This window comes from Oncorhynchus keta, chromosome 21 (genome assembly GCF_023373465.1).
Source record: "Oncorhynchus keta strain PuntledgeMale-10-30-2019 chromosome 21, Oket_V2, whole genome shotgun sequence".
Classification (NCBI taxonomy): Eukaryota; Metazoa; Chordata; class Actinopteri; order Salmoniformes; family Salmonidae; genus Oncorhynchus; species Oncorhynchus keta.
In genome coordinates this window covers 25,080,921-25,100,235 of record NC_068441.1, presented here as the reverse complement: position 1 = coordinate 25,100,235, position 19,315 = coordinate 25,080,921, and the positions used below count along the sequence as shown (strand labels likewise).

The 19,315-nt window shown below is 44.0% G+C and overlaps 1 protein-coding gene across 2 annotated transcripts in view; it reads left to right on the top strand.

Annotated features, from left to right (window-relative positions):
- Positions 1-15,723, top strand: part of LOC118400329 (guanine nucleotide-binding protein G(i) subunit alpha-2-like) — a 107,740-nt gene extending 92,017 nt beyond the window's left edge. Inside the window, exons 3-9 of one of the 2 annotated variants that reach the window (XM_035797040.2) lie at positions 204-345; positions 2,301-2,461; positions 9,859-9,987; positions 12,383-12,512; positions 12,705-12,858; positions 14,234-14,448; positions 14,648-15,723. In XM_035797040.2, coding sequence (XP_035652933.1) covers positions 204-345; positions 2,301-2,461; positions 9,859-9,987; positions 12,383-12,512; positions 12,705-12,858; positions 14,234-14,424 — 907 coding nt within the window. In that variant the 3' untranslated portion in view covers positions 14,425-14,448; positions 14,648-15,723. Of the gene's footprint in view, positions 1-203; positions 346-2,300; positions 2,462-9,858; positions 9,988-12,382; positions 12,513-12,704; positions 12,859-14,233; positions 14,449-14,636 lie in introns of both variants that reach the window. The other variant, XM_035797039.2, reaches the window with a different exon arrangement.
- Positions 15,724-19,315: the final 3,592 nt, after the last annotated feature.

Here is a 19,315-nt window from a genome sequence, read left to right as displayed (position 1 = left end):
TTCCAATTCATCCCAAAGGTGTTCATTGGGGTTGAGGTCAGGGCTCTGTGCAGGCCAGTCAAGTTCTTCCACACCACTCCAGCTGACGCTTGGCTATGGAGAATGCATGACCCACCCCTCTCTCCCTCCTGTTTAAATGACCAAACTCCTCTCTCCCTCCTGTTTAAATGACCCTCCGACTCTCTCTCTCCTGTGTCTGTCAGGATCATCCATGAGGATGGCTACTCAGAAGAAGAGTGTAAACAGTACAGAGCTGTGGTCTACAGCAACACCATCCAGTCAATCATGGCCATCATCAAGGCAATGGCTAACCTCAAGATCGATTACGAAGAGGCCGCTCGAGCGGTAAGACACACACACACACACACGCGTCTGAGTGCATCCACCTGAGCAGCCACTGTTCTCTCTGCATACACCCCACTGCTGCTCTAAAAGCCAACCAGCCCTTGAACCGCTCCCACTCTTCTCACAAAACAGACTTCTCCACTTTATTCCTCTTCTCTAGTCCAGCTCTAATCTGTCTGAAGTGAGACGGCGAAATGATCTATGCTCAAGTATCTCTTCTTCCTGAAGTGCTATGTGACAATAGCCTCCAGACAGATTAGAGTTTTGAGTAGTTTTGCATCCCAGACCTTGTATGAGGCGGAGTGAGTGAGTACCATCCAGTGATGTGCCATGTGTACTCAGTCCTGCTGCCCATGTGTGTTATTAGACTAGGGGGACCACTGCAGAGCTAAGCTGCCTGTCTGCCCAGTGGGAACTACTAAGAGATATGACACAACAATAAAAAACTATCCATGTGTTCTTAGTAAGAGCCAATTATAGTCATACCCCCCCATGTCTCTCCCAAACAAGATTTACAGTTCCTCTCTATGCAAATAGGAATCTTATCAAATATTTTCCTGTTCTTCATATTACCAACCAAACAGAAGTATTATTAAGTGAGCGATCTGCTCACTCTCTCGACCAAGTCCAATTTTGGATTTGATCAAGTGTTGAGATAAAGACCTAATTTTGTACTACTTCCTGTACAGAGGAGGCATGGAGAGGGAAGAGTGTTCTCCCGCTGGTATGTGTCACAGTTGGTTTATTGGAGGTAACTAGCTCTGCAAGACATATTCCTGCTACAAATCTCTGCAGGTCTGTCGGTGTCTCTCAAAATGATTAAAAAAACTGAAATCAGAACTTCACAGCGGTGAAACTATAAACCAGTGTTATATATTATAACCTAACCTGATTGACATAATGAATTCGTAATGATAATGTTGTATACAGTAAGACGGGCTACATTCTCCAACAATGGGCTTTGTGGATTATGCTGCTTTACTAGCTCTAAACAGAGCCATGATTAAAATCCTACAACGTGATTTTCTGATTTTTTTTTTTTCTCATTTTGCCTGTCATAGTTGAAGTGTACCTATGAAAATTACAGGCCTCTCTCAAGTACACACTCTATTCCTGTGAGCTACTTTAAAGAGGCCTTGATCACCTGGTGAATTTGTTTTGATTCCTCTTCTTAGAACCGCCTCCATCACTTATTAACCAGTTCATGGGCTGGACTGGGTTAGACTGGGGGTGGACTGGGCAGACACAGGTTAACCAGCTGCATGGGACTTAGGCCAGCATGTCTCCTCTCAGTCAATGCAGCTTTAGGAGTTTGTCCATCTTTTCCCTGGAAAGCATCGATGCATGGAGGGATGGTCAAGAAGGTTTTGTGGGCAGTGTACTAAGGTGATGTGGGAGCTGTGTAATCGGCCCTTCTGATGCTCTGTGTGTTTGTGTGTACATACTTGCGTAAGTCAGCGTGGGACCATGCTAGGGGAAAGCTATACACCACATTCTGTGTGTAAGTCAGGGCTGAGACCTGGCGGAAACCTGCCTGTGTCTACAGGTATAATTACCTCAGTCATCATGTTCTCATGGACCCTTCCAGGGGGGTGCTGTGCCCTGCGGTGCTCCCCTGTGGCTACTCTGAATGATGAGTCACCTGTATGGCTGGCCCGAACACACACAGACACACACAGACACACACAGACACACACAGACACACACAGAGCTCTGAGAAAGAGTGAGGACAGTCTCTCCAGTGGATAGGTATGATTACTGTGTTTAATGGTTATTCTGTTTGTAGTGCAGACTGTCTAATTGTGTCCTCCAGTCTAATTGACCTTGTGAGACCTGATCTATTACTGTCTGCTTTACCATGGCCAAGTTTATTAACGTTGATTAGTTAAGGTCTCTTGTCTGTTCCACTTGGTCTGACTCATTCCTAACCCTGTGTGTGTCTGTGTCGCCTCCAGGATGATGCCCGCCAGCTGTTTGCCCTCTCAGGGGCTGCTGAAGAGCAGGGCATCCTGCCAGACGACCTGTCCAACGCCATGCAGAGGCTGTGGGGCGACGGAGGGGTGCAGGGTTGCTTTACGCGCGCCCGCGAGTACCAGCTCAACGACTCGGCTGCCTAGTAAGTAACGACCAACACCACTCTGCTCACTTGGCTACGTACCTCTGCCAGGCTCATAGTCTACTTTGTTATGGTCCTACTCTTTTCCATGTTACCATATAGTACCTGTAAGGCTGTACCCAAAGATATGCAAGATATGCAATTTTAATGTGTGATTTCTAACTTTTAAAACATTTTTGGGAAACTACAAAAACATAAATAGCCTACCTGTAACTTATCACACTCTGTAGAATGGAACTTTTGGAAGACCGTCGAATCAAAGTTTATTTGTCATGTGCGCCGAATACAACAGGTGTAGGTAGACCTTACAGTGAAATGCTTACTTACAAGCCCTAACCAACAGTGCAATTTTTTAGGAACAAATAGGTATTAGGTAAACAAAAGATAGGTAAAGAACTTTTAAAAATGTTTTTTTTTTAAAGATAAATGACAGTTACAATAACAGTAGTGAGGCTATATTTTCAGGTGGTACCAGTACACAGTCAATGTGCGGGGGGCACCGGTTAGTCGTGCTAATTGAGGGATTACAGATAAAGTCGTAAGTTTACATACACCTTAGCCAAATACATTTAAACTTTTTCACAATTCCTGACATGTAATCCAAGTAAAAATTCCCTGTCAGTTAGGATCACCACTTTATTTTAAGAATGTGAAATGTCAGAATGATAGTGGAGATAATTATTTATTTCAGCTTTTATTTCTTTCATCACATTCCCAGTGGGTCAGAACTTTACATACACTCAATTAGTATTTGGTAGCTTTGCCTTTAAACTGTTTAATTGGGGTCAGACGTTTCGGGTAGCCTTCCACAAGCTTCCCACAATAAGTTGGGTGAATTTTGGCCCATTCCTCCTGACAGAGCTGCTGTAACTGAGTCAGGTTTGTAGGCCTCCTTGCTCACACATGCTTTTTTCAGTTCTGCCTACACATTTTCTATGGGATTGAGGTCAGGGCTATGTGATGGCCACTCCAATACATTGACTTTGTTGTCCTTAAGCCATTTTGCCACAACTTTGGAAGTATGCTTGTGGTCATTGTCCATTTGGAAGACCCATTTGCGACCAAGCTTTAACTTCCTGACTGATGTCTTGAGATGTTGCTTCAATATATCCACATAATTTTACTTCCTCATGATGCCATCTATTTTGTGAAGTGCACCACTCCCTCCTGCAGCAAAGCACCCCCACAACATGATGCTGCCACCCCCGTGCGTCACGGTTGGGATGCTGTTCTTCGGCTTGCAAGCCTCCCCCTTTTTCTTCCAAACATAACAATGGTCATTATGGCCAAACAGTTCTATTTTTGTTTCATCAGACCAGAGGACATTTCTCCAAAAAGTGTGATCTTTGTCCCCATGTGCAGTTGCAAACCGTAGCCTGGCTTTTTGGAGCAGTGTCTTCTTCCTTGCTGAGCGGCCTTTCAGCTTATGTTGATATAGGACTCGTTTTACTGTGGATATAGATACTTTTGTACCTGTTTCCTCCAGAATCTTCACAAGGTCCTTTGCTGCTTTTCTCGGATTGATTTGCACTTTTCGCACCAAAGTACGTTCTTCTCTCGGAGACAGAACGCATCTCTTTCCTGAGCGATATGACGGCTGCGTGGTCCCATAGTGTTTATACTTGCGTACTATTGTTTGTACAGATGAACGTGGTACCTTCAGGCTTTTGGAAATTGCTCCCAATGATTAACCAGGCTTGTGGAGGCCTGCAATTGTTTTGGACTGAGTTCTTTTGATTTTCCCATGTCAATCAAAGAGGCAATGATTTTGAAGGTAGGCCTTAAAATACATCCATAGGTACACTTCCAAGTGACTCAAATTATGTCAATTAGCCTATCAGAAGCTTCTAAAGCGATGACATCATTTTATGGAATTATCCAAGCTGTTTAAAGGCACAGTCAACTTAGTGTATGTAAATTTCTGACCCAGTGGAATTGTGATACAGTGAATTATAAGTGAAATAATCTGTCTGTAAACAATTGTTGGAAAAATTACTTGTCATGCACAAAGTAGATGTCCTAACCGACTTGCCAAAACTATAGTTTGTTAACAAGAAATTTGTGGAATGGTTGAACAACGAGTTTTAATGACTCTAATGACTTTAATGACCTAAGTGTATGTAAACTTCCGACTTCAACTGTATGTACATGAATGTATAGTTAAGGTGACTATGCATAGATGATGAACAGAGTAGCAGCAGCGTAATGCAAATAGTCCAGGTAGCCATTTGATTACCTGTTCAGGAGTCTTATGGCTCAGAGGTAAAAGCTGTTGAGAAGCCTTTTGGCCTTTTGTCTTTGGACATTTTTAGGGCCTTCTTCTGACACCACCTGGTGTAGAGGAACTGGATGGCAGGCAGCTTAGCACCAATGATGTACCGGGCTGTACGCACTACCCTCTGAAGTATCTTGTGGTCAGAGGCCGAGCAGTTGCCTTACCAGGCAGTGATGCAACCAGTCAGGATGCTCTTGATGTTGCAGCTGTAGAAACTTTTGAGGATCTGAGGACCCATGACAAATCTTTTCAGTCTCCTGAGGGGGAATAGGTTTTGTTGTGTCCTCTTCACGACTGTCTTGGTGTGTTTGGACCATGCTAGTTTGTTGTTGATGTGGACACCAAAGAACCTGAAGCTCTCAACCTGCTCCACTACAGCCTCGTTGTTGAGAATGGGGGTGTGCTCGGTCCTCCTTTTCCTGTAGTCCACAATCATCTCCTTTGTCTTGATCACGTTGAGGGATATGTTGTTATTCTGGCACCACACTGCCAGGTCTCTGACGTCCTCCCTATAGGTTGTCTCATCGTTGTTGGTGATCAGGCCTGCCACTGTCGTCTGCAAACTTAATGATGGTATTGCAGTCGTTCCTGGCCATTCAGGCGTGGGTGAACAGGGAGTAGAGGAGGGGACTGAGCACGCACCCCTGAGGGTCTCCAGTGTTGAGGATCAGCGTGGTAGATGTGTTGCAACCTACCCACACCACCTGGGGGCAGATCGTCGGGAAGTCCAGGTTCCAGTTGGAGGGAATTGTTTTGTCCCAGGATCCTTAGCTTAGTGATGAGCTTTGAGAGCACTATGGTGTTGAACTCTGAGCTGTAGTCAATTAATAGCATTCTCACGTAGGTGTTCCTTTTGTCCAGGTAGGAAAGGGCAGTGTGCAATGCAATAGAGATTTCATCTTCTGAGGATCTGTTTGAGCGGTATGCAAATTAGTGAGTTTTGGGTTTCTGGGATAATGGTTGTAATTTAGGCCATTACCAGCCTTTCAAAGGACTTCATGGCTACGGACGTGAGTGCTACGGGTCTGTAGTCATTTAGGAAGGTTACCTTAGTGCTCTTGGGCACAGGGATTATGGTGGTCTGCTTGAAGCATGTTGGTATTACAGACTCAATCAGGGACATGTTGAACATTTCAGTGAAGACACCTGCCAGTTGGTCAGCACATGCCCGGAGTACATGTCCTGGTAATCCGTCTGGCCCAGCGGCCTTGTGAATGTTGACTTGTTTAAAGGTCTTACTCACGTTGGCTACGGAGAGCTTTATCACACAGTCGTCCGGAACAGCTGATGCTCTCATGCATGTTTCAGTGTTACTTGCCTGGACGCAAGCATAGAAGTGATTTAGCTTGTCTGGTAGGATCATGTCACTGGGCAGCTCGCGGCTGTGCTTCCCTTTGTAGTCTGTAATAGTTTGCAGGCCCTGCTACATCCGACAAGCATCAGAGCCAGTGTAGTACAATTCAATCTTAGTCCTGTATTGGCGCTTTGCCTGTTTGATGGTTCGTCAGAGGGCATAGCAGGATTTCTTATAAGCTTCTGGGTTAGAGTCCTGCACCTTGAAAGCGGCAGCTCTACCCTTTAGCTCAGTGCAAATGTTGCCTGTAATCCTTGGCTTCTGGTTGGGGTATGTACGTATACGGTCACTGTGGGGGCAACGTCCTCAATACACTTATTGATAAAGGCAGTGACTGATGTGGTGTGCTCCTCAATGCCATAGTACCATTAGCTCAGCCACTCTCCATGTCCCCCTCCTAGATCACAAAACTTAATGGGTTCTGTTGAAGTAGGCTGGGCTGTGATTTTACTGGATTTACCTTCTGAATCTGGGGCAAAGCAATCAGGGGGAGTTTTGGGGAAGCAGCAGCATCACACTAGATCAGCAGGCTCTGATTCTAATGGCTTCACACCACAGTGACTCCAAAATTCCCTCCTCCCGTCCCCCCTCGGTCTCCCATCTCTATTTTAAGGGGATTAAGAGATCAAGGCTGCATGCGCTATGTGTTATCACTTTGTTTAGGAACCAATTGGTTTATTAATGGGGGTTAGTCTGACTCTGAACTTCCAGGAATTTTCAAAAAACCTAATTTCCCCCGAATCAATTTCTGAAGAGAGGACCAGTTCCTGACATAATAGATTGGATCAATCCACTTTGATGATGGGAGTTAAGAAACAACCAACATGTTGTTTACAAACAGATGACTTTCGCTTGTTTAGAGAGCGGTTTTTAATTCACCTGTATAGTCCCCAGCCTGAATATGTTTTCTATGTTGTTGTTTTCCTGTAAGATTGTTTTATGGCCAAGACAAATTAGAGGTGATAACAGACAAGGAAATGCTATTGTCTAACTGCTGCTAGTGTTCATTTAATAGTTCAATTTGATGTTATAAAATGTCTTTCCTTTGATTTAGCTTACCAACAATATTTCTGGAGATGGGTCTGAATGTAGTTTTAGTTCTGTTCTGAAACCTCTGTGTAGTTCTCTGTGTCCAAAGTCTGACTGCATTGGGGCAGCCTGCTCAGCTCCCACGCTAGTAGAGCTGTCCTGTCCTGTCCCGAATAGCAGCGGGAGCTCTGAAGTCAGGGTGGAGGACAGTGTGGTTTCACAGTGACTGCTCACATATGCAGTCACTCCCTCTTTCCCTCCTCCTTCTCCCTCTCGGCTGGCCATGAGGCAGCCATCAGGAAAATGTAGCCTGAATGAGGGAGTCACTGGGGTATCCAGGGATTGGTGGCAGTTTGTGGTTGGCACCGACCATGTCACGCCTGGTTGCAGCCTTTAGTCCAGGGCTATTAAAATCCTGGCTCGAGGTCTGCAGTACTGCTGCTTTTCTTTTCTACTCTATCTGGCTCTTGATTGACGTCATTGATTGGCCAGAGAGATCACTCACCTGGTGTCCCAGCTCTGACTCTGTCCCTGAAACCAGCAGTGCTATGCATCTTTGTGCCCAGATTCAAGGTTCTGTGCTCTGGTTCTCACAGCGACCAGTCAACAGATGCTACAGTGTAAGGCTATGCTATTGTCCCAGGTTAGTCCTTTATAGTGACTCCCATTGTAAGTATTCCTCTATGTAGAACAACAACAGGTCTCATGTCATTTCCATTTAGGTCTAGTCATGCTTCTAATGTCTGACCCCAACACAGCCGGCCTGCATGCCGCAGGCTGTCAGCTCTCGCTGGAGCCTCTCCACAGAGCCGCTCATTAACATCGAGGCCTTTAACTGAGTCAATGTAATGTAGTGCTCCGTCAGTATAATGTACTGTAAGTTGTTGGTCTAATGATGAAAGAAAACACAGTAATACTGCAAGGCTCTCTCTCCCCAGTGCTGCTGTAGCGTGGTGTAGGTTAGAGTCCCTTATCACCGGGCCCAATAGGGCCCCTCAATCACTCTTTAAGGAAATTTTGAGAAAACACAAGACATCCCCTGATTCCACGATTCCTGATACACTCACCATCTATGTGACTGGAAAAGCACTTGTGCATGTATCCCCACCTGCAACAGAGGGAGAGTGTTGTACTTGTTCTGAGACGAGTCCATTAGACACAAGGCCTCTTGGTGAGATTGCACAGTGCCAGGGAAATGGGCTCTAAAATGCACAACAGGATAGTGTGTCACAAAATGATTGCCTGGCATCCACTAAATATTAAACGAGCAGAGGGAGCAATATTGTTCTCTCTCCCCCTTTTTGTATTACCAATCTAATCATAACTTTTTAATCCCTCGCTCGCTCACTCGCCCTGCTCTTATTAAAGCTCTGGCTTTCTGGTAAGCGTACTGTTCTGATGACCCCCAAGAGGTTGTGAAGGCGGTGATGAGGATTTACATTATTTCATCAGGCCTCTCCAGAGCACTTTGACTACTGTAGTTAGAGAGACTTCCTGTGTGCTTCAACAATATCAGCCTCCAGACTGTCATCTATCTCAGAGCACAGGGAGAGGCCCGATCCACTCTCAGCAGGCTAGAATCACTCCTACAGCTCCACTACTGTAACTCACCCCCTCTCCAAAGGCCAAATCCATGAGCAAATGAATCAAAGCATAGAGCTAATAACCACAATAATGTTTAACCATTGCTAGAGGGAGGAGGTACAGGGGAAGAAGGAGGGTTTGTAAATTGTAACTGTAAGCCCACAGGATTCAATTAAGCTCTGGATACTAGTGCCACGATATTGATGTACAATCTTGTGTGTTAACCTCAGCTCAGGGCACACTGTTTATAGAAGTCTCTAGAACTCAACTGCTGCAGGTATAAACACAGAGAGGGAACATGAGAATGTGAGGGTGGTAAATCGTGCCAGTCTGTAGTCCAATGATAGGTGAACATGACGGTGACTGATGGTACCATACAGTGACGAGGCACACCATCCAGAACATTTTTGTAAGGCAGAAGAATAACTGTGTGATTAAAATGTTGAGCCATTGATTTGATTCAAATTGTGAAGCCCATATCACCCACTAGTCCCAGCCTCCCATCCCTCGTCTCCACCCAGCCATTCAGATAGAGGTGTCAGAGGGCCAGGAAGTGGCGTCAGACAGCCAGGAAGTGTCCTCTATATTCAAATAACATAACGGGCCGCTGCTGCTAAATAAATGAACAGACAGCTGTTTCCAAACAAAGATTTATTGCCATGAATTTAAGGCCTTAAAAAACATTGAGTTACCTTCTGGCTGACCGGCTGACACCACATGAGAGGAATCTGACAGTATCTGACAGGGCAAGCGCTATGACTAGCACAATTGTTTTCTCTCTCAACAGGCGCAATCAGATGGTTTTCCCGGGATCAAATGGCATTGTCATTTGTGTGTGTAAAAGTGTTGAGTAAGGCTGTCGGCATCTCCTGGCAGATTGACTGCTGATGTGTATCATATCCACCATAGATTGGGCACTTCAGGTAGTCAAGCAAATAGAAACTGAGTCTCCATCCACTTAGTGGTGAGTTTATATTGAAGATGGTTAAATAAACAGATAGCACCAATACCATTAACAACGTGGCCACACCAGTGGTGCAGAGTTGGAGCCCTGAAACCCTGTGACCCTAGGCTTTGTGAGGGTCCACCTGGTTTTTCATCTGACAGTTGTGTGTATCTGTATTCTGACGTGTGTGTGTGTGTTGTCCCTGTCAGCTACCTGAATGATCTAGAGAGGATAGCCAAAGCAGACTACATCCCCACACAGCAGGATGTGTTGCGGACCAGAGTCAAGACCACCGGCATCGTGGAGACACACTTCACCTTCAAAGACCTGCACTTTAAGTGAGTGGACCGCTGACGTACTAGTGTGTGCGTGATTCATTTTGAACTCCCTGCTCGTTCCATTGCCCAAACGCAAAATAACCTCTTTGTTTCTTCTTTCCTCTCTGTCTTTCGGAGTGAAGCTAGCGATATTCATTCCTCCAAAGCACCATTTTGTCTGGATGTTACTTTGAAAAGACTATTTCCATCTGACTAACCCTGTCTGGTCCTCTATCTCTCTGTCTCTGTGTGTCTCTGTCTTTGTGTGTCTCTGTGTGTCTCTGTCTCTGTGTGTCTCTGTCTCTGTATTTCTGTGTGTGCTGTTAGTTTGTGTGTGCATCGGTGTGTATGGTGGGAAGGTTGTGTGTCTCTGTGTATGCTGTTAGTTTGTGTGTGCATCGGTGTGTATGGTGGGAAGGTTGTGTGTGTCTCTGTGTATGCTGTTAGTTTGTGTGTGCATCGGTGTGTATGGTGGGACGGTTGTGTGTCTCTGTGTGTGCTGTTAGTTTGTGTGTGCATCGGTGTGTATGGTGGGAAGGTTGTGTGAGAGTGTTGATGGACTGGTTGACGTGTTCACTGGCGGTTGCTTCAGAAATCCATGTTCATTTGAATGTGGGAATTGGATCCATGCCTCCATTACTCCTTATCCTTGATAACAGAACTATTTCTTAGTCTTAATTATAAAATACTGAGGAAATTCCTGTTTAAATCTCAATACGCCCACCACCTTTACACATCAAATGGAATAGAGGCTTCCAAATGGAGTCAGGATACACTATTTTCAAAGCACTGGAAATCAAAACGTGTGCGTGCACAAGTCTGTCTGTCTGTCTGTCTGTCTGTCTGTCTGTCTGTCTGTCTGTCTGTCTGTCTGTCTGTCTGTCTGTCTGTCTGTCTGTCTGTCTGTCTGTCTGTCTGTCTGTCTGTCTGTCTGTCTGTCTGTCTGTCTGTCTGTCTGTCTGTCTGTCTGTCTGTCTGTCTGTCTGTCTGTCTGTCTAGACAGTGTTTGGGTGTGTTTTTACACAAATAACAGAACGTTCCGCTGCCTGCCCTGCAGCAGTGTTAGCTACTGTTTATCTGGTCTGATGGAATCAGGTTACAGTGAGTGATATTAAAGCTGATGAGAGCCCTGTTGAGGTGAGTACTACTCATTACAGCCCTGAACATTACAGCCCTGTGGTAATGAGCTGTACTTACTCAGCCTGCCAACACATAGCATAGTAGCACTCCATTACATAGGAACTTCACACAAATATCAGCTGAATTTCTAGCAGGGCTGACGGTACAACAACTAAACCGACAGTCTGTCTGCTATTTGACAAACATCAGACTTCCATGCCACTGTCTCAGTATTTATTATTATTCTCCATGTTTTGAAATGCCTTGGTGGTGGTGATTAGTAAATATCTCAGATGGGTTCCACAACCCAGACTGGAACTGGGAAGTGGGCATCCTCTCATCTCGCCCTCGTGCCCGGTCGGTGGGTTGGTCGATGTCCTCATGAAAAGTAATGCAGGGCTCAATCGTGTCAACAAACAAACATTACTAAATCGCCTCCCTCAGCGCCTCAGACCCATCCGTCTACAGCCTGCCTGCCTCATAACCACGGCAATGTCACTGTACCAATACACCAACAAAATGCCAGGGTCTGTGCAGCGAAGGGTCTTGCCCAATGGAGACAGAGAGAGACAAAATGAGAGACCGAGAGAAAGAGAGACACAGATGGGGAGAGAGAGAGAGCGGTAGAGACAGAGGAGGCAGACTGACTGCAATGCACATGGAGAGAGAAGGTCCCCAGAGGAAGGCTAGCTGATTGGACTACAGAGAGACCTTCAGGCCTCCCCTCCAGGCCTGAGTTAATGGAGAGTGGGAGATCCTCCAGGCCTGAGTTAATGGAGAGTGGGAGATCCTCCAGGCCTGAGTTAATGGAGAGTGGGAGATCCTCCAGGCCTGAGTTAATGGAGAGTGGGAGATCCTCCAGGCCTGAGTTAATGGAGAGTGGGAGATCCTCCAGGCCTGAGTTAATGGAGAGTGGGAGATCCTCCAGGCCTGAGTTAATGGAGAGTGGGAGATCCTCCAGGAATGTCAAATCATCATGGTGCTTTACATGTTTTTGGTGTAATTATAGATCCCAATACGGAGGTCATGAATGGCCCTGCAGAAAACATCCCCTCCTGTGTTTCCAGATCCAAATAGACCAAATAGGTTTAAGCAACATTGGGGAGGCTCCCGTAAAAAAATGAGATGGGAGCCAGCGCCATATTGCTTACACCTATCCACTTATTCCAAATCTGCACACATCAAAGGAGTGACAGGGCTAGACTAGAGGTTGATCTGGGGTTGGGGGTGGGCATACAGCACCACTAGTAAACAGCAGTAAAACGGTGACCCTAACTGTCTCCTTGTGTTCCTGCAGGATGTTTGACGTGGGTGGCCAGCGTTCTGAGAGGAAGAAGTGGATCCACTGCTTTGAGGGAGTCACAGCCATCATCTTCTGTGTGGCCATGAGTGCCTATGATCTGGTGCTGGCTGAGGATGAGGAGATGGTGAGGAGGCAGAACACTGTTGTCCTTTAAGTGCCACTAACTAGATCTCACTTATCACTTTAAATGATATTTTATTTCTAAAGGAAATTGCTTCACATTCATTTTGATTTGTCTGGATCAACTGGAATTAAATAATGTTTTGTTTTCATTCCCTCCCTCCCTTGCTCTCTCTCTCTTTCCATCTCTCCATAGAACCGGATGCACGAGAGCATGAAGTTATTTGACTCCATCTGCAACAACAAGTGGTTCACAGAGACCTCCATCATCCTGTTCCTCAACAAGAAGGACTTGTTTGAGAAGAAGATCACCCACAGTCCCCTGACCATCTGCTTCCCAGAGTACTCTGGTAAGACCGTAACACAACTCTGCATCCCCTGAATGTTCCATATTCTCTTGTAGTTGGCAGTGTTTGTATGTTGACATTCTCATGTTAGACTAGGAGGTATAGTTTTTACCAGTACAAGAAATCTAGTGGCAAGATGTATACACTACAATACCAAACGTATGTGGACACCTGCTCATCAAACATCTCATTCCAAAAATAATGGACATTAATATGGAGTTGGTCCCCCCTTTGCCTCAATAATAGTCTCTACTCATCTGGGAAGGCTTTCCATTAGATGTTGGAACATTGCTGCGGGGACTTCCATTCAGGCACAAGAGCATTAGTCAGGTCGGGCACTGATGTTTGTGATTAGCCCAGGCTCGCAGTCGGCGTTCCAATTCATCCCAAAGGTGTTCGGTGGAGTATTGATCAGGCTTCTGTGCAGGCCAGTCAAGTTCTTCCACACCGGTCTCGACAAACCAGTTCTGTATGGACCTCACTTTGTGCACGGCGGCATTGTCATGATGAAACAGGAAAGGGCCTTCCCCAAACTGTTGCCAGAAGGTTAGAAGCACAGAATCGTCTAGTATGTCATTTTATGTTTTAGTGTTAAGCTTTCCCTCCACTGGAACTAAGGGGCCTAGATCTAACCATGAAAAACAGCCCCAGACCATTATTCCTCCTCCACCAAACTTTACAGTGGACATTATGCATTTGGGTAGCGTTCTCCTGACTTCCGCCAAACCCGATTTGTCCGTGTGCGGCTGCTCGGCCATGGAAACCCATTTCATCAAGTTGCTTCTAGAGCTGGTTGGAACTTGGTAGTGAGTGTTGCAACCGAGGACAGATTATTTTTATGCGCTATGTGCTTCAGCACCCACCGGTCCCATTCTGGGAGTTTGTGTTGCCTACCACTTCGCGGCTGAGCCGTTGTTGCTCCTAGACGTTTTCACTTCACAATAACAGCACTTGGGGGAGCTCTAGCCGGGGCAGCTCTAGCCGGGGCAGCTCTAGCAGGGCAAAAATTGTATGAACTGACTTGTTGGAAAGGTGTCATCCTTTGACGGTGCCACGTTGAAAGTCACTGAGCTCTTCAGTAAGTCCATTCTACTACCAATGTTTGTCTATGGAGATTGCATGGCGGTGTACTCAATTTTATACACCTATCAGCAACTGGTGAGACTGAAATAGCCGAATCCACTCATTTGAAGTAGTGTCCATACTTTTTTTTATATAGTTTAGCTTGACAAACCCCATGAATCCCATTGGTAGAGCAGGTCCACTTCTCCACCTGACACTAGTTTTCTCCTTGCATGACTCGTGCAGACTCAGTAGAACAACCTATCTAATTCTATGGGCACAACACTTCTGTCTTAACCTCCTCTCCTATACCCAGGTCCCAACAAATTTGAAGAGGCACAGGCCTACATCCAGACCAAGTTTGAGGACCTGAACAAGAAGAAGGACACCAAGGAGATCTACAGCCACTTCACCCAAGCCACCGACACCAAGAACGTTCAGTTTGTCTTCGACGCCGTCACCGACGTCATCATCAAGAACAACCTGAAGGACTGTGGTCTCTTCTAGAGCGAAGCCTGAGGAAGAGTCAAGGTGAGCTGCTACACATAGAATAGAGCACACACATTTTACAAACACATGCTCATGGACTACACACGCACGCACACGCATGCACACACGGATATATATGTGTTCGTAAATGTACAGAAACCACCACTTAATGTTCTTTGAATGCAACTTAAAGGTGAATCTTGTATACATGAACCTCTCACCTTTCTCAGTCTTCCCTCAGATGACTTGAACAGCTCTGATAACCAGAAGGAAGGATGGGGCAGACAGACTGCACTGGCCAACCACGATTTCTGCTTTTATCTGCTTTTTTTAAAGACACCTAAGAGACTGAGAACTCGGAGAGCCTTGCAGAATTTCAACGATTGCTGATCCAGTTGCTCATAATTGTTAACTCTTTCAGCTAAGACCTTGAATCAAACATTTATTGTCTTTTTTGTTTTGTTTTTCTTTGTTTATTTTCAATTATTCGAGGACAAAATGGAAAAGTTTTTATTAAATGCTTTCATGTTACTTTACAAAATCTAATGTGCAAATTCCATTAAACTTTTAATCACATAAGGCATATTTTTTTTAAAGAAGCACAGGCATGAATAGAGAATATGAATCGAAAAAGGAGTGCTTTTTTAAATAATGTTTACATATGTTCCTCATTCATAGCCGAACCGCATATTGTTCATAATAATATAATAATAATAATATATGCCATTTAGCTGATGCTTTTATCCAAAGCGACTTACAGTCATGTGTGCATACATTCTACGTATGGGTGGTCCCGGGAATCGAACCCACTACCCTGGCGTTACAAGCGCCATGCTCTACCAACTGAGCCACAGAAGGACCACATGCATGCATGACACAAGATATATTAGCTCTGTAATCTGCACAGAATATTTTAACATTCCTTTTAGAAAATCAAAATAAAAAAATATAGAAAAGTAAAAACGAAAACAAATCTTCACAACCAGGGGAAAGAATAGCAAAACTTCTAACTGATATTTAAAATATGTACTTAACATTGTTATTTTTTATAGTACCATTTACATGTCTTTTGCAGTATGTTTGTGCCTACACTTCAGTTTACAACTGATTCTTAGATATACTTTTATCAGTACTGATTGACCGACTGACTGTATGCATACATTTTTTTTCCATTTTGGTCAAACCATCTTAAGGATAAATAGGTCATAAGGAAAGACAAAATCTAATTGAGAGATAGGTTAGGGTTTTTGGTCAAATTTTAAATGCTTTAAAAGTCCTTATGATTATTTAATTGAAATAAAAATAGCACCTGACACACTTGCTTGTGTTTTCCTACACATTGTTTAATTCATTTTCACATACTAATGGACAAGTTGTTCATATAACACTACAAATATAGTTTTATTCCACCAAACCAGATCATTAAAGGCATGTTAGAACTATTGGTGTAATACAACCAAAATAAATCCTTATCCCACAATGGAGAAAAAAGCAGCCGAAAGGAAGAGAGACAAAACAACTTTTATTGTTATTGCTGAGCAGAGCTACATGAGTACACACAGTAATCTCTTGTGGAGAGGTCTACACAAACATAACGGAGAATCTGTCGGGACTGAACATGATGCATAGGATAATGAGCAGCAATAGTTCCGGTGTCTGTGTTTTCCGTGACTGGTTATTTGGACGAATCATGATTTTGCAGGTGTTAGCATATTTCGGGAGGAGGGGGGTTGGCCCGTAACTTATAAAGAGAGAGGGTGGAGCTCATTGTTCCGCACCTCGTTCTAGCAATTCTTGATCCCCTCTCTTAACATGTATGGGCCCAGAACTTAATCGAGCAACTGACCAATTACGCAAGGAATACTCCTTTAGGAGTAGCCTCCAACACAGGATGTCAGCATGAGTATGTATTCAATACAGTATATCTTTTCAAATATTACAAACTTCACATTGACCTGTAATTGAAATCAAAATTACGCTAAAATGCCTGACTGCAAACATATGAATCCTCTTCAGGCTGCAGGTCGTTGATGGTGGACGTCCCCTACAGCCAACGCTGTTATCCTGTGGTAGAGTTGAACAGCTAACAGCAGCCTGAAACTAACCAAAAACATGTTTTACATTTACTTCACATTTAGGCCTGAAAACATTGGATTAATTCATATATTTTCATTAATTTTAGAAGATTATTTGTTTAATATGAATATTAAAGCACAGCTTTTTCCTGGATCTTGTGCCTTCCCATCAAATCTCTGAGAGAACAGAATTGACAGGTTAAATCTCTATCAAGCCTGTGCCTTATGCTAAGACTGTACTGTAACCCATTATAGAGTTTTCCAAAGCAATGAACCATCAGCTTGTCTTGTATGCTGACTTTAGACAGACCGAGGGTGCCATCTAGTGAGGCCTAGGAGAAACACTTTCAAAAGTAAGCCCATGCTGTTCCACATCCTTAGTAGGATCAGAGAGGAAGAGGCGAAGTGAGAGGATTTACTCTGCCCAAAATCTCTCTGTGTGAGAAACCCTTTTTTGTATGGAGGTATATGTGAGAATGTCGACTCAATTGAGGCTCATTTGATCGAATATAAGTTTTGTAATGTTTAGTCTGTTACAAATGTACTGATATAAGTGGATGCACGTGGCATTCTGGCAACTTTGAGAAAAACGACTTAGTTGTGCCTGTTGTTCACACGCGTATCTGCCCTCTTATTGGCTAGAATGGTCTCACCTGATCTCACTTGCCTTCAATCATTGAGGACATTTCCATTGTTAGAGCGGTCACTTGGCTATCTTGTCAATATAATAGATCATCTTTGGTTGGATGCAATTGGAAACCATCGACCCAAATGTACCTGGTCATTCTCTATGGCTCCATTTTGACTCCCTTCTGTGCTCAGTTTGTTCATATTTTCCATGCTCAGATAACATAATACACAGTAAGGCGTGAGTTAGTGGTAAACGTTGCTTTTTAACAAGTATGTCTTATAATTCACAACTTGGTTCTCTAATGGCACTTACGTCTGTCTCCTTTGATGGACATTCAGGCACAACTGTTGGTCCCTAACCATAGGTATTAACATAATATACTTATCATGGACTGTTACAATACCCAACTCTACATTGAGGAGGGACAGCAGAGAGATGATAGTCTCTTATGGGTCTCCTATTGTAAAAGGTTTTCCTTCACATACAGCTCTGTGTTACAGTGGTGTGTACCATGTCTCCACAGGGCTGATCTTACTGTAGCAGTAGGAACACTGTTGGTCCAGGGGACTACATAGATGTAGGCCACAGCCTCCGTGTGATGCTGCCATCTGACACAGAGAGTGTGATCTCAAACATGGTGTGGTCATAGAACCCATCCACCACATAGGAGAACATCTAGTTATGAGGCTGGGAGACTGGGAACTTATCTGGGCTTCATAAAATTGCTAAGTGGACTAGAAGCATTACAGAGAGAGAAAAAACAAAAAACATATATATAATACATTTTTTCAAGACAAATCTGAAGGGGGGATGTGCCCCTGTGACACATATGGACATGACGCTTCTGTAGTTACACACGCACACTGTGTACCGTTAGTGATGGTGGTTTAGAAAGTTGTTGTCTGCATCAGTGCAGCTGAGTGAGTGCATGGGGAGCAGTGTAGACACTGGGTCACACAATGTAGCATTATCATTTACATTCTGGCAGAAAATGAATACACAGTAGATTTCACAGTTTACATCCAAAACTACATTATCATCAGAACAGCTGATAACTTAGATCTGGAGGCGGAGCTTGCCCTGGCCCACAGTGTTCTATTGGTCAGAACCTGGAACTGGACACCAATGAGTCCCCACCTTTCTACTCCCCCTAAGTATTTGTTTAAGTAACACGACTTCACTGGGCACTAGACTTAAATAACCCTTATGTTTCTTATGTATATTGATGATAGATTACATTAGGTCATGTCTATGTCCAGGAGTTTTCCACATTATGTGACCATGACTTTAACCACTACAACTTGGGTCCATATCCATAGTTTTTTCCTGATTAGACTGGACTTTGGGCAGCAAAAGGTGTATGTAGTGGCGGTTCAGGCTGAGGACGATGACCAGGGTGTGGACCATACCAACCACAAGTGGAGGTGATGAATGGGCAAAGAGCTAATGCACCCTTGTACATTTATCTAGTACAGTATAACAGAATACATCCTTTCAGACATGTATCCATACAGTATAATACCGTAGCTTAAATATGGTACCATCCTCTGATAGGACAAGAGACAGGAAGAGACAGATTTAAGTGAAAATGTCAGTTAAACATGGAGAACTTAATTTAGGATTCAGCTCTTTCTGTTTTTCAAAGCATTCGAGGATATTATAAAACATTGATTTTCATGACATAATATCGGAGAGATAAAAATTTGACAATTCTAATCTTGAAAGTTAGATATTTCACAAAACTATAGAGTACATCAGGGTTGGTGAGGTTAGTGCTGACAGTGGCTATAATATCCTCGGGTCCTTGGTTTTCAAAGATTCTGGGAAACAAGTGTCACGTTCTGACCTTAGTTCCTTTGTTTTGTCTTTGTTTAGTATAGTCAGGGCGTGAGTTGGGTGGGTTGTCTGTTAGTTTTTCTATATTTTCTATTTCTGTGTTTGTCCTGATATGGTTCTCAATCAGAGGCAGCTGTCTATCGTTGTCCCTGATTGAGAACCATATTTAGGTAGCCTGTTTTCCATTGTGTTTTGTGGGTGGTTATTTTCAGTCTTTGTGTGTCTGCACCAGACAGAACTGTTTCGGTTGTTACTTTGTTGTCTTTGTTATTCAGTGTTCAGTTTTGATTATTATTAAGTAAGATGAACACTAACAACGCTGCACTTTGGTCCTCTCCTTCTTCCACCCGAAGACAATCGTTACAGA